The following is a 15,576-nucleotide window of genomic DNA, read 5'->3' as shown; positions in this document are numbered from 1 at the left end:
CATTTTTAAATGCCCATGAGGAAGCCACAGCCCTAGTAGAATGGGCCATAATTCTTTCAGGAGGCTGCTGTCCAGACAAATAATGAAGACGTTTGACGAAAATCCTTAGTCACCTGTAAGTAGAACTTCAGGGCACAGACCACGTCCAAGTTATGTAACAGACGCTCCTTCTTAGAAGAAGGGTTAGGACACAAGGAAGGAACAACAATTTCCTGATTAATAGTCTTATTAGAAACAACCTCGGGAAGGAAACCAGGTTTGGTACGTAACACCACCTTATCAGAATGGAAAATAAGATAAGGAGAGTCACATTGTAAAGCTGAGAGCTCAGAAACTCTGCGAGCAGAAGAAATAGCAACCAAAAATAAAACTTTCCAAGATAATAACTTAATATCGATGGAATGCATGGGTTCAAACGGAACCCCTTGAAGAACATTAAGAACTAAATTCAAACTCCAAGGAGGAGCAATTGGTCTAAACACAGGCCTGATTCTAGACAGAGCCTGACAAAAGGACTGAACATCTGGAACATCTGCCAGACGTTTGTGTAGCAAAATAGACAAAGCAGAAATCTGTCCCTTTAAGGAACTTGCTGATAACCCTTTCTCCAATCCTTCTTGGAGAAAAGATAAAATCCTGGGAATTCTAACCCTACTCCATGAGTAGCCTTTGGATTTGCATCAATAAAGATATTTACACCATATCTTATGGTAAATCTTTCTAGTAACAGGCTTACGTGCCTGAATCAGGGTATCAATGACCAAATCAGAAAACCCTCGCTTAAATAAAATCAAGCGTTCAATCTCCAAGCAGTCAGCTGCAGAGAAACTAGATTCGGATGCTGGAAGGGTCCCTGAAAGAGAAGGTCCTGCCTCAATGGAAGCTTCCACGGTGGCAGAGAGGACATGTCCACCAGATCGGCATACCAAGTCCTGCGAGGCCACGCCGGAACGATGAGAATCACCGACGCCCTCTCCTGTTTGATCCGAGCAATCACCTGGGGAAGGAGAGCAAACGGTGGAAACACATAAGCTAGGTTGAACGACCAAGGCACTGCCAAGGCATCTATCAGTTTGGCCTGAGGAACCCTGGACCTGGATCCGTATCTCGGGAGCTTGGCATTCTGACGACATGCCATAAGATCCAGTTCTGGTCTGCCCCATCTGAGAACCAGGGTAGCAAAGACCTCCGGGTGAAGTTCCCATTCCCCCGGATGAAATGTCTGTCTGCTCAAAAAATCCACCTCCCAGTTGTCCACTCCTGGGATGTAGATTGCTGACAGATAACAAGAGTGAGCCTCCGCCCACCGAATTATTATGGACACGTCTGTCATCGCTAAGGAACTCCTTGGTCCTCCCTGATGATTGATGTAAGCCACAGTCGTGATGTTGTCCGACTGGAATCGGATGAATTTGGCCGAAGCCAACTGAGGCCAAGCCTGAAGTGCATTGAATATTGCTCTCAACTCCAGAATATTGATTGGAAGTAGAGACCCTGAACGAGTCCACACACCCTGAGCTTTTAGGGAATTCCAGACTGCCCCCCAACCTAGTAGGCTGGCGTCCGTTGTCACTATCACCCACGAGGGTCTGCGGAAGCACGTCCCTTGGGACAGATGATCCGGCGACAACCACCAAAGAAGAGAGTCTCTATCTGAGGAGACAAATTTGCATAATCTCCATTCCACTGCCTGAGCATGCTCAGTTGTAGAGGTTTTGAGATGAAAACGAGAAAACGGAATGATGTCCATAGCTGCCACCATCAATCCAATTACCTCCATGCACTGTGCCACTGATGGCCGAGGAGTGGACTGAAGGGTTCGGCATGTATTCAGAATCTTTAACCTTCTGAATTCCGTCAAAAATATTTTCATGGATACAGTCTATTAGAGTTCATAGGAAAGGAACCCTTGTCTGTGGAATCAATTAACTCTTTTCTAGATTCACCTTCCACCCATGAGTCCTTAGAAAGGAGAGAACAATGTCGGTATGAGGCTTTGTCAGCTGATAAGACGACGCCTGGATCAGAATGTCGTCCAGATAAGGCGCCACTGCAATGCCCCGCGGCCTGAGAACCACCAGTAGAGAACCTAGAACCTTTGTGAAGATCCTGGGTGCCGTGGCCAACCCGAAAGGAAGGGCCACAAACTTAAAATGTTTGTCCAGGAAGGCAAACCTCAGAAACTGGTGATGATCTCTGTGGATAGGAATATGAAGATATGCATCCTTTAAGTCCACGGTAGTCATATATTGGAAGAATTGTTCGGATAGTCTCCATCTTGAAGGATGGAACCCTTAGAAACTTGTTTAGACTCTTGAGATCTAAAATGGGTTGGAACGTTCCCTCTTTTTTTAGGAACCACAAAAAGATTTGAGTAAAACCCCTGTCCCTGTGTTGGAACGGGACAAATTACTCCCATAGTAGAGAGGTCTTTTACACAACGCCTCTCTTTTTATCTGGTCTACAGACAATCGTGAAAGAAGAAACCTTCCCCTTGGGAAGGAATTTTTGAACTCCAACTGATAACCCTGAGACATGATTTCCAGTGACCAGGGATCCTGAACATCTCTTATCCAAGCCTGGACGAAGAGAAAAAGCCTGCCCCCTACTAGATCCGGTCCCGGATCGGGGGCCGCCCCTTCATGCTGTCTTGGGAGCAGCAACAGGCTTCTTGGGCTGTTTACCCTTGTTCCAAGCCTGGTTGGGTCTCCAGATGGCTTTGGTTTGAGAGAAGTTCCCTTCCTGTTTAGCGGCAGAGGAAGGGGGGACTCCTTTGAAATTACGAAAGGAACGAAAATTACTCTGTCGCCCCCTTTGCTTAGATGTTTTGTCTTGAGGGAGGAGATGACCCTTGCCTCCTGTAATATCAGAAATTATTTCTTTCAAATCAGGCCCGAATAGGGTCTTTCCCTTAAAGGGAATAGTCAAAAGTTTCGATTTAGAGGACACATCCGCAGACCAAGATTTTAACCATAATGCTCTGCGCGCTAAAATGGAAAACCCTGAATTCTTAGCCGCCAATTTGGCGATCTGAAAGGCGGCATCCGTAATAAAAGAATTAGCCAGCTTAAGGGCCTTAATTCTATCCATTATTTCCTCTAAAGGAGTCTCAGACTTCAGAGACTCTTCTAGGGCGCCAAACCAAAAGGCATCCGCAGTTGTGACTGTTACAATGCATGCCGTTGGTTGTAATAGAAATCCTTGATGAACATATAGCCTTTTTAGAAGGCCCTCCAATTTTTTATCCATAGGGTCGTTGAAAGCACAACTGTCCTCTATAGGGAGAGTCGTACGCTTAGCCAGGGTAGAGATAGCTCCCTCCACCTTAGGGATCGTTTACAAAGAGTCCCGAACGGTGTCAGCTATAGGGTACATCTTCTTAAAAATAGGGGAAGGGGAGAACAGGATACCCGGTCTTTCCCATTCCCGTGTAATAATTTCCGAAACTCTATTGGGAACTGGAAAAACATCTGAATAAGAAGGTACCTCTAAGTACTTGTCCATTTTACTGAATTTCTCTGGTGGGACCACAATAGAGTCACAGTCGTCCAGAGTCAATAAAACCTCTTGCAGCAAAAGGCGGAGGTGTTCAAGATTAAATCTAAAAGACATGACGTCCGATTCTGTTGGGGGCAATGCACTACCTGAATCAGACAGTTCCCCCTGACAGGGCCTCCCTACCCCCCAAATCAGAGCCCTGGGAAGGTACATCGGAGATAGCCATCAAAGCATCAGAAGTTGCAGGGACTACATGAGTCTCTGTCCTGCTGCGTTTGCCTTGTAACACTGGCAACTTAGATAAAACTTCTGTAAGAGTGGATGACATAACTGCAGCCATATCCTGCAGAGTGAAAGAAGCAGACACCGTTGAAGAACAAGGCGTTGCCTGAGTGAGTGGTAATGGCTGTGACGCTTGGGGAGACAGCTGCGGCATATTCTGAACCTCTTCAGAAGAATCCTGAGCAGCATCCACTATAGACAAACTTTTATTAAAGACAATGTGATCTCTGAACTGTAAAGTCCTTTCTGTACAAGAAGGACAGAAAGTAACAGGAGGCTCCACATTTGCATTTAAACATAATGAACATGTGACACTTTGAAGATCCATAATCTTATTTAGGGCGATTATGGTACTATAAGTATACTCTTCTAAACAAAGTACAGCTTGGTCACCTTTAATTTCGAATATGTATAACCCTTATTGAAATAAACAATGTAGTGAATCCTATGTATATTGAACAGTAAAAAACACAGTACCATGTGACAAATTTGATGAATAACTTTAGCCACCAGTGCACCCTGTAACAGCGCTACTGAGGCGCCTACCTGCCCCCACGCTACTGACACAGAAATTAAACAAACCCCCTGACGCTGCTGACCGCCTGCTTCAAAGTACAACCATGCGGTCCAAACAAGCGCCTATAGTTAACGTCCTCAGTCAAACTCCGTCAGAGACAAGTGCGCGGCTTCTAGACCCATCCGGTCTGAAGCGCGCAAACGAAGCCCCGCCCCTCGTGGGCGGCAATCAGAGGAACAGCCCGCCGCACATAGAGAATGGCCGCGCAACTAAAAATACCCTCGCAACAACGATCGCTTGATCGGTAGTGCACAAAAGCAACACAAACACACCTTGACCCAAGTAATAAAGTTTACATATAAATCTGAGTCTAGTTCCAAAAAAACAAAACACAGCGTCATAACAGCCACTATGAGCGCAGTAACAGGAGCTTGTACTAATTTCTTAGCCCCATAATGCGACTCTCTACCAAGTAAACTGCAAACTCCCATTATTCCAGAGTTCAGTTTAACAAGTAAAAAATACCAGATACAGCCCACCTTCTGAGTGAAATAATGTTTCCCAGAGTCAAACAGCTGCACGTATCTGGAAGCTGGGCGACAGCTTAATTAGTCCCACAACCAAGAGGTCCTGCAGTTCCCTCCGGTAGAGCTGTGGAGACATACAGGGTCTTAGTTACCACATGCTAAGACCATCATCTGAAGGGCAGCACACATCATCGGAGGCACAGTGAGAATAGATCCCTCCAGTTCCCATTGCTTTGAAGCCACCAGATGCTTCTCTTTTGTTAACTGAAGAGACTGATCTGGTCTAGGCTACACCCTAATAAAATAGTACACTTAGGCACTACAGAAAAAATAAACTCTTGATTGAAGAATCTAAACTAACACCTCACTTTATCTCTTCCTATCACTAACACATGCAAAGAGAATGACTGGAGTGGGAGGGAAGGGAGGGGCTATATATACAGCTCTGCTGTGGTGCTCTTTGCCTCCTCCTGCTGACCAGGAGGCGTAATCCCATAAGTAAGGATGAAATCCATGGACTCGTCATATCTTGTAAAAGAAATCTAGTGTATAAAGTCCCTTTAATATCTGTCTAACAAACTTTCTGATACCTTGTTTCTAAGATTGTCTCATACAATTTAAAATCCCTCACAAATGATACAAACCACATCCACAGCTTAAAAGTTTCTAAAATACTTAAAAATTTAGACTAAAATAATGTTGTTTAGATTGTGATTAATGACATAAAGGTGAATAAAGTTAGGAAGGATATTGCTTTTGATGGTGGAATCGTTGTTTATTTCTATGCTAACAATATAATTCCAGGACCACCAACACAACTTTGGCAGGACAGGTCTTGGAAGGGGATGTGACATCAGGTTCCAAGACAACTCCAAGTAGGACGAGGGAAACCAAGTACCAACAAGCCTAAAAATTTATTCCAAAAGGTAAAAACAGGATACAGTACAAATTCAAAAATAAAGCTCAGATTAGCATGCCCATGAGTTTCAGCGATCGGATCGACTTTCTCAAGAGCAAATACAGAGCTCTTGGAATAAATCATCTGACTTGTCAGCACTTGGACTCCCTTGTCCTACTTGCAGTTGTCTTATGAAGCTGGTGTCACATTCCCTTCTAAAGGCTGTGACACACTGCAAGCGATGCGGCGCAAGGCATTACAGCTGCTTCGCACCGCGTCGCCTCGCTTCTGAAGTTCAAATATTTAATCTCTGAGTGCTCAGCTATGCGATCTGACGCAGCAGCGTGCTCAGAGATGAAAAGGCAGGACACACTGAGCGCCGCTCCGCTTGCAGTGTGTCACAGCCTTTAGACCTGCACCACCAAAATATACCATGACGGGTGACAAAAGGAACACAATAGAATAAATCCTCAATGTGAAACACACTAGAAGTTAAATAATTGGGACATAAATTACCTAAAGGAAGGAACATTGACTTACCGATCCTTGGGTGGTGCTGGTTTGCTGAGTAGTGACTGCGTTGGGAGAGGCAGCCTGACGGCTGGCAGCAATGGTGGCCTATTGAAGGAAGCACAAACGCACAATGGATCTTTTTCAACTAAACACAATTTGCCCCCAAGGTTTTAACCAATGATCAATGCAAGTCCACTGTTCCCACTAGGAATGAGTAGCTAGCTTACTCTTCCCTTCTGATTAAGTGTGTGACCCCCCAGTAATGTCACTTTATGTTGCTAAGCCTTGCTGTCTGGTTTACAATGTCCTTCAATGAGCAGTGTCACTTTATGTCCCATGGCTTTGCTGTCTCATTCAGTGCCCCCCCCCCCCCCCAAAAAAAAGCTGCCACTTAAAGTCCCTGAGTTCGTCTCATTCTATGTGGGTATGCCAGCAATCTCACTTTATAGCCCTGCTGTCAGATTTAGTATAGGTACCCCAATGTACACCCAAACCCGTGTTGTGCCTCTTATTCACTATACAGTCTTCACATCTAGCACTTACCTGTTGAACTGCTGCAAGACTGTGCAGTTGTGCATTATTGAGCTGCTGCTGTAACATCAACTGATGAAAATACTGTGCAGCATTCGGCTGCCTGTGAAGAGCCTGGAGAGCCTGTGGAAAGGACGGTACTTGAAGGACCATGCATGGCAGACAGACACTGCAAGCTCTAAGCTAAATAGCACAGAAGGCAGAGACACAACAGTGTGCAGGCAAACCCCCAATGTACCTGCACAGCCTGACGCTCATAGAGAGACATCTGAGATATCTGAGGGCGCGAGCTGCCCCCTGATGCTGAGCCCCCATTGGTGGAGTTGGAGTTCTGCTCACTCTCCGTTTCCATCTTCAGACCCAGAACGGGATCCAGAGCTGCAGCTCAGATGTCCTCAAAGGGGACTTGCTACAAAACAAAAACCTGATTAGAACCCTACTACTACCTGCGCAACACAATGCATTAGACAATTCAGCCATCACGCACCGATTACGGATGGTATTTACGAGATGTGTATGAGGTGCATATAGGTGCCGGGGCAAGTACAATGCAGACTACGTTTATACGGTTAGGGCCTAGCAGGAGGTGCGTCTCTGTCTCCGGAGCCGCGCTCTCCCTGCCCCGTCTCAGATCTCCCGCACTGACCTCTGACCTCTCCCGCTCCGGCCTGTTTTCTCGCTAGGTGTCTGTCTGAGGCGGACAGCTCGTGACGTCATTTCCCCTCAGACAGCTAGACTTCCTGTGCACGTGACCGAGCGCTGACCTGAACCCGTTGTCATGGAAACCTCCAGACTGGCAACAACCTGATCAGAGAGCTCGTGCAAGCCCCTGGGAAAAACGTTCAGAGCGTCATTGGCGTGCACGTACCCGCAGCCTGTAAACAGCGTATGGTCTGATCAGGTCATACGCGGCGCGCACGTCCGTATAATTAACCGTATAATATATATATAGTAGACGGATTACTTTAAGACACCGGCAGCGACAATAATATAGAAAAATAATAGTAGAGCAACAGCTGAGTTCGGCATGGCTCATAACAAGATCCCACCCAGGTGGCAGGTGAGAGGAAACATTGCTGCTTTCATTGTCAATAATTCTCTGTTTACCATCATTGCGTGACATCTATTCCAGGCTTGATGTGACTGTAGTTTGCTGTACTAGGAGACTTGTGTGTTCTGTATTCAGCTGGCCAAGAGCACTTACTTTTTCATGCTGTGCTAGGTTAGCTGTTATTATCTGCGTTGGTTAACTGTAGTGCTAGGGCCATCTGGATGTTGTGCCTTGTAGCCTTAGCTATCAGCTTGCTGTGACCTGCATGATTTGACAAGGGGGGGGGGTCTGACAGTCTGAATGCCCCAGAGGAATTGTGACAATCTCCCTGCTGTCCCAGGGTAATTATTGGCTGCCTGTCTTCTATCTGTCATTGGAGTGATGGCTCTCAATGTGCCAAAGAAAGATATAGCTGTCTGTGTACCATTTGTCAGAGAAAAGTGTGGTAGTCTGTCTACAGCATGGCATTGAAAGTCATAGCTGTCTGGGTGGTCATGCCAAAGATAGCTGTGATTGTGTGCATAACATGTGGAGTGCACCAGGGAAAGACATGGTGTTATGATGGCAGTCTGAAAAATATGCCTTGTGAGCATAGATGAGGTGCTTTGACTCTGTGGGATGTGTATTCATGGGGCAGTAGCTATCTGAATGGTGTGAGTTTGGAGAGCTATGGCTCTCTCTGTGGTGTGCACCATGCTCTTTGGTATGTACCATGGAAAGATGTGCCACAGAAACATTTTCCTGAGTGGCATGCACTATGCAAATACTTGGCTTGGTGTGCACACTGACATACTTTGCTTTCTTTATTTTGTGTACCAGGGAAAAACGTGGCTATCTGTGTACTGCGTCCTTTGAGTTGTGACAGTTCACATCCCACAGTTCAGGCTTGTCATGACACTTGGGATCCTGTGCACTGTGAGATTTTAATTCATAGACTGGAGCTATAGCAAGGATGCTTTATCTGCTTGTTATGATTCATGGGCAGATATAGAGATGATGATGATGATATAGAGATGATGATGATGATGATGATATAGAGATGATGATGATGATGATGATGGAGACAGCTGTCACACAACACATAATTACTCATTATTACTTTGCATTGCATAAATGCTTTATAGATTCATTGCCCAGAGCTGCAAAGAAGATCCTGTATAATAATAAAACTTTTAAAATATATTGAAAACGTTATGTGGAGTAGTTCTTTAAATACATACATAGATAAACTACTCCACATAACATTTTCAATATATTTTAAAAGTTTTATTATTATACAGGATCTTCTTTGCAGCTCTGGGCAATGAATCTATTAAGCATTTATGCAATGCAAAGTAATAATGAGTAATTATGTGTTGTGTGACTGAGCTGTTTCCATATATATATATATTGACAATGAAAGCCGCAATGTTTCCTCTCACCTGCCACCGGCTGGCCTCTCCTAGGACAGTTGAGCCACCTGGGTGGGATCTTGTTATGAGCCATGCCGAACTCAGCTGTTGCTCTACTATTATTTTTCTATATTATTGTCGCTGCCGGTGTCTTAAAGTAATCCGTCTACCATATATATATATATATATATATATATATATATATATGAACAGTGAATATGTGGAAATTGTCACTAGTTCATTGTGTGTGTATTTACTACTAACAGTTGACCGGTGTACATATTCTGCGACCCTTTCTGGTTACAAAATCCAATGACAGGCCGCTTGTTCATTGTGATTTTGTAACCAGTAACGTGCGCGTGCCACATTATTCTCATCAGCTGGTGGAAGGAGTTTGGGCCTCTAGCGCATGCGCAGTGAGCGCCACAAACCTCCACCAGCTGATTATACCTCCCTGGAAGTGACCGGAAATGACGAGGTATACACATTCCTACGCGGTAGTCGCTTTACTTTAGAACACCGGTGTCTTAAAGTAATCCGTCTACCATAGGAATTTGTATACTATGTCACTTCCGGTGAGGTATAATCAGCTGGTGGAGGTTTGTGGCGCTCACTGCGCATGCGCTAGAGGCCCAAACTCCTTACAACAGCTGATGCGAGATACACGGCATTATGTGGCACGCGCACGTTACTGGTTACAAAATCACAATGAACAAGCGGTCTGTCATTGGATTTTGTAACCAGAAAGGGTACTAAATACAGTCAACGAACTTGCACATACTTTATCTTTTGCTAAATCTGTATTACAAAAATATTTGCTGATGTCTACATTTTTTTGATCGCCTTTTAAGAGTATGCCACATTGTATTGACTAACATAGGAAAATATATTGAATCCTTCTGCCATTTAATGGGTTAAAGGTGAGGCTTGGGCATACAGTTCATTTTAAAGCGTAATTGCAATACTGGAATCCGTTTGATCTTTTTAGGATTTAATAAGCCATAAACTACTTTGTACCTTAGCTCCTGCTTGTTATTGGATGCTTTCTAATTACAATTATGAAGGCTAAAGTCTAAAAGGAGAATTCCTGCAGGTGTAGACACCGCAAAAGGATGCAACCAGTGTTCCTAAAATGTCTTATTGCACCTATGTCCTTCAATAGTTGGTGTCAGATATCTGGGAGCGCACCCTCCTTTTAAGGTGTCTTCATTTAGTAGTTTTTTATTTAGTAGTTGTTTTTTCTGGCATTAGAGACCTTGTACTGAGGTAGTAAAATTAATTACAACCTTCTTTGGCAACTAAGGCATTAAAGGGATACTAAACCCAAATCTTTTCTTTAATGATTCAGATAGCGCATGCAATTTTAAAGGGACATGAAACCCCCAAAAATTATTTCATGATTTAGAAAGAGCTTGCAATTTTAAACAGCTTTCTAATTTACTTCTATTATCTAATTTACTTTATATCCTTTGCTGAAAAGCATATCTAGATAGGCTCAGTTGCTGCTGATTGGTGGCTGCACATAAATGTCTTGTGTGATTGGCTCACCCATGTTCATTGCTATTTCTTTAACATAGGATAGCTAATGAATGAAGCGAATTACGTAATAGAAGTATATTGGAAAGTTGTTCAAGCTTGTTTTCTCTACCTGAATCATAAAAGAAAAATGTTGGGTTTAGTGTCCCTTTAAGCAACTTTGTAATTTACTCCTATTATCAATTTTTCCTCGTTCTCTTGCTATCTTTATTTGAAAAGGAGAAATGTAAAGCTTAGGAGCTGGCCCATTTTTTGTTCAGAACCTGGGTAGCGCTTGCTGATTGGTGGCTAAATGTAGCCGCCAATAAGCAAGCACTATCCAGGGTGATGGACCAAAAATGGGCCAGCTCCTAAGATTTTACATTCTTGTTTTTCAAATAAAGATAGCAAGAGAGTGAAGAAAAACTGGTGATAGGAGTAAATTACAAACTGTTGTATAATATGGTAAATTTGTTTCTCACAGACATCACCATAAAAACAACTTTTGTGTGTTTCTTTTAATTTGTTTATTGTCATAAACTTTACTGTTTAACACTGCAAGACAATATTAACACCATAAATAAGGAATGTAAGTTGAGAGTGGCTTATGATTAACCATAAAAATGTGCAAATAAACATATTATAAAGGAAGAAATTTAGCAGTTTTCTAAGCTTGCACAGCTAACCTACTTCTGCAAATAAAGGAACATTAGCTGAATTTTGCTATTTTATTTTCACAGACATTTCTTCATTAATAGTGAGACTTTTTCAGGCATGCCCTAGAAAACATCACGTGACTTGGGAGTATTCATTGCTACCTTGGGGACATAGCCCGCAGTAGGAGTGGCTTGGCTCAGTTTGTTCACTTTGCATTTCTGTGTTCCTGAGTTGGTGACAATGCCGCAGATGTCCAAGCCTGTCAGGTGTCCTGAACTTTCACATACTTTATCTTTTGTCAAACAGAATAGTTTTTAATAAATGTATTATTGGTGGCTTATGATGACATTTTTACTAATGACTCACTTATCTAGCACTGGCTTGGACACAGAGAGCTCATAATACAACTATATATAATTGTGCATGTTGGCTATTAGGCTAATACGACTATATATATTTGTGCATTTTGGCTATTAGGCTAATACGACTATATATATTTGTGCATGTTGGCTATTAGGCTAATACGACTATATATAATTGTGCATTTTGGCTATTAGGCTAATACGGCTATATATAATTGTGCATTTTGGCTATTAGGCTAATACGGCTATATATAATTGTGCATTTTGGCTATTAGGCTAATACGACTATATATAATTGTGCATTTTGGCTATTAGGCTAATACGACTATATATAATTGAGCATTTTGGCTATTAGGCTAATACGACTATATATAATTGAGCATTTTGGCTATTAGGCTAATACGACTGTCACAAATATCTCAGGATTCAGCTGCTAAGGAGTTAATTCTGTGTAGCTTGCACTCAAAACAGTTATTTGTTTTCAAGAAGAATTGTGTTTGTATTTTCTTTGAAGTGCCAGAACCCCCTAAATAGCCACCAAATGTTAGTGTGTATGCATTGGGTCATAAAGTCACTGAAACTCTTAGTCACAGAGATACACAGGATAAAGTTTATGGCTTAAGCTGTCAATAGAATGCCTGATGCAAAACAGGCTCTTCATTACAAAAACTGACCAGGTCACTGACAGGACATTGGTATATTATGTACATATGTGGGTTAAAGCTGTTATAACCTAAAGGCAGGTAAATATGACAACCTATGGCATATTTGATATCAAACCGGTTCTCCCAATAAAACTAAGAGGTTCTAAATATGTAAATATAGAAATTTCTTACCTAGCAGGAATGATAATGGGTTGTATAAATTCAGGCAAGAAATTAGTCTATTGAAGGTTGTAAAGACAGGGGGGTTTCTTAGCCCGCCCAGGAGGGTGTGGTTAAGCAACCTTATCTCTGAAAAGTAGGGTTTAAGAATCTTATTTTTTAACAATAAGATTGTCATTCTTACAAGGGGAGCGGCTGTACAGAAATAAGGAGCCATCATTTTCATGCCAGCCCCTGGCGCAGATCTTGAAGACTAGGAAAGTATTCAATTATGTTTTTCTCCTTTTTATTTTAAAATACTGTTTGCGTGTGTAATTTTATTTGTAACAACTTTTTATTAATAATGCATTGTGCATAATATTTTTGGCATAATAAATAATTCCTTTATTAAGTTTGGCCTTTGTCTAATAATTGAACCACGTTACTGAAAGAGACTGGAATATTAGAACTGCATAATTTTAGGTTATTTTCTGCTAAATTGTATTTCTAGAGTTAATGTGTAAAGTCTGGGGTTTTCCTTAAGATTTTCCCTTTAATAAATTTTAAGTGGTGGCAGCATTTGAGCTATATGATTTATAGTTTATTGTGGGTGGCATTACAAGGGAGTGTTGGGCATTTCTCTTACGTCTAGTACAGATTAAGGGAATGCGAATTAACTCTTGCACCCACTAAACTGAATCACAAGCTTGCCTGGTGTGGCTAGATTGTGACCTATAGGTGACAGAAAAGGGGGCTGAAAACCCTTTCTGTGCCAAATAAGTGACTGGCGCAGGGTTGGATAACCTTGGTTCGTCACAACGACTATATATAATTGAGCATTTTGGCTATTAGGCTAATACGACTATATATAATTGAGCATTTTGGCTATTAGGCTAATACGACTATATATAATTGAGCATTTTGGCTATTAGGCTAATACGACTATATATAATTGAGCATTTTGGCTATTAGGCTAATGGTAACATTTGATTGCAGCTGTGCTTTTTCCTTCATATTTATAAATAGCTAATATGTGAACTCATGTTGTTAAAACCTAAGTGCATTGCTTGATACTGGAAACTACAACAATGTGATGTTTATGAAAAAACCTTTAGGACCCATGTAGGGAATATAAGAAAGAAAAGCATAACTGTGCTAACTCTACTTATGTTCAGTGTTCTGACATAGACATAATCCAGGGTATTGGGAGAGATTTACACAACACTGAGCTTTGTTGCTCCATTATCCTTTTTCACATTTACCCTCATATTAACCACCAAGTCCTTCTGAGTTTCCTGCTCACACTGGGCAACTCATTTGCTCCCATTTTATTGCTTATCACAGACTCCTCACACCTAGCATGTCTGCCCAAGAGGTGTCTGAGTCAGTGCCAGCAATGCTTCTTCTTACCATCTTGCGGGCAGTGTCAACTCATCGTCCCTTCAGTGCAAACCCACAATTTAATAAAGCAAATTGGAAAGTTGTTTAAAAAAAATTTGTATGCTCTGTCTGAATCCTGAAATAATGTATTTGAGTTTCATGTCCCTTTAAGATGTACTGCATCACAGCCTCTTTCCCATGTTATATCCCTTTAGCCTAATCAAATGCTCCAGTCCCACTATCACCTCATCACCATTATACGGATGGCTTCAAATGAATACAGTACTTTTACAAATTTAGTATGCAGCACAAATATTAGACACAGCTAATGAAGTTTGTATACAGATTATACGAAGAATACACCAACATAATAAGGGTTAATAGTTAGAAACTAATAATAAGGGTTAATATTTCTGACTGTGCAAATAAGAAAAGATGATTGACAGAGGGTGACTGAGTGATCTTGAACCTGTGTACATGTTTGACTCTAAATGTGTGTCTGTGTGAGTCACCAAAACTGGCTTCTCCAGTTACGATTACATTCTTATTGAAATGTGAGTGAGGGTATGGCTATGGAGCGCATGTGAGTCAGGGAGTGTGTCCCTGAGTGGTTATTCTCTTAAATGCAATTTATTTTCAGGTTTCAGATATAGCATACAATTTTAAACAACTTTCTAATTTACTTCTATTATCTATTTTGTTTTGTCCTCTTGGTATCCTTTGTTGAAAAGCATACCTAGGTAGGTTGAGAGCAGTCGTGCCCTGCCAGGAGCTAGAAGCTGATTGTTGGCTGCACAAATATCCTCTTGTCATTGGTTCATCCAATGTGTTCAGCTAGCTTCCTGCAGTGCAATGCTGCTCCTTCAACAAAGAGTACCAAAGGAATGAAGCAAATTTGATCATTGAAATTGTAAAGTTGTTTCAAATTGTATGTTCTCTTTAAAACATGAAAGAAAAATGTTGGGTTTCATATCCCTTCAAACCAATTGTGTGCCAGAGGCCAGCAATACTTTGCATTGCAATAAGTTGAACCCCTTAAAGGGATAGTTGTTGGTATGAAACTATTTTACATTCTCTCACAGATAAGGTGATAACTTATTAACATTTTTTTACTTCCAAAAATGTTATAGTGGTTTTAAATAAGGGCTACCAACAATAGGGGAGCCATATTTTATGGTGTAAAATCCCTGAAACTCACAGGTAACCAGAAATGTACATCTAATTGGGGGAGGGCGTTTTCTGCCTGTTACAGGCAAAGCTAACTTTTGTGCTAACTGTACATAAAAGCCAGTTTGACCAAACACTTTCTTTTTAAATAATATATTTAGTATATGCAAAGGCTAACTCAAACACACTTGTGCTTTAACCCAATACACTGTTATTTACTATAACTAGGCCTTTCTTTTTTAAATGATATTTACTAAATACTCCTTTAATTTGTTATTTAGTAAATAAAGCTCACGTATAAGTGCTGGCTTGGGAAAGTCTATGGTTAAACAGGGATTAACTGGCACATGTCTACAGCGAGTATTGTATAGGCCTGAAAAGCCTTTTTATAGTTGTGCAAAGGGTTATTAGAGTTCAGATACATTCTCCTTTAATTGGTTATTTAGTAAATATCATTTAAAAAAGAAAGGCCTAGTTATAGTAA

At 41.6% G+C, this 15,576-nt stretch overlaps 1 protein-coding gene across 3 annotated transcripts in view; it reads right to left on the bottom strand.

The window, feature by feature from the left end:
• Window positions 1-7,544, bottom strand: part of PHC1 (polyhomeotic homolog 1) — a 99,713-nt gene extending 92,169 nt beyond the window's left edge. For 2 of the 3 annotated variants that reach the window (XM_053696940.1, XM_053696942.1), the window contains exons 1-4: window positions 7,413-7,544; window positions 7,005-7,175; window positions 6,779-6,889; window positions 6,263-6,340 (exon numbers count right to left, since the gene is read on the bottom strand). In XM_053696940.1, the coding sequence (XP_053552915.1) occupies window positions 6,263-6,340; window positions 6,779-6,889; window positions 7,005-7,118 (303 nt within the window). In that variant the 5' untranslated portion in view covers window positions 7,119-7,175; window positions 7,413-7,544. Of the gene's footprint in view, window positions 1-6,262; window positions 6,341-6,778; window positions 6,890-7,004; window positions 7,176-7,253 lie in introns of all 3 variants that reach the window. The other variant, XM_053696941.1, reaches the window with a different exon arrangement.
• Between the last annotated feature and the right edge of the window lie 8,032 nt (window positions 7,545-15,576).

Source organism: Bombina bombina, unplaced genomic scaffold (assembly GCF_027579735.1).
Source record: "Bombina bombina isolate aBomBom1 unplaced genomic scaffold, aBomBom1.pri scaffold_638, whole genome shotgun sequence".
Taxonomy (NCBI): domain Eukaryota; kingdom Metazoa; phylum Chordata; class Amphibia; order Anura; family Bombinatoridae; genus Bombina; species Bombina bombina.
This window is presented reverse-complemented; position numbering and strand designations above follow the sequence as displayed.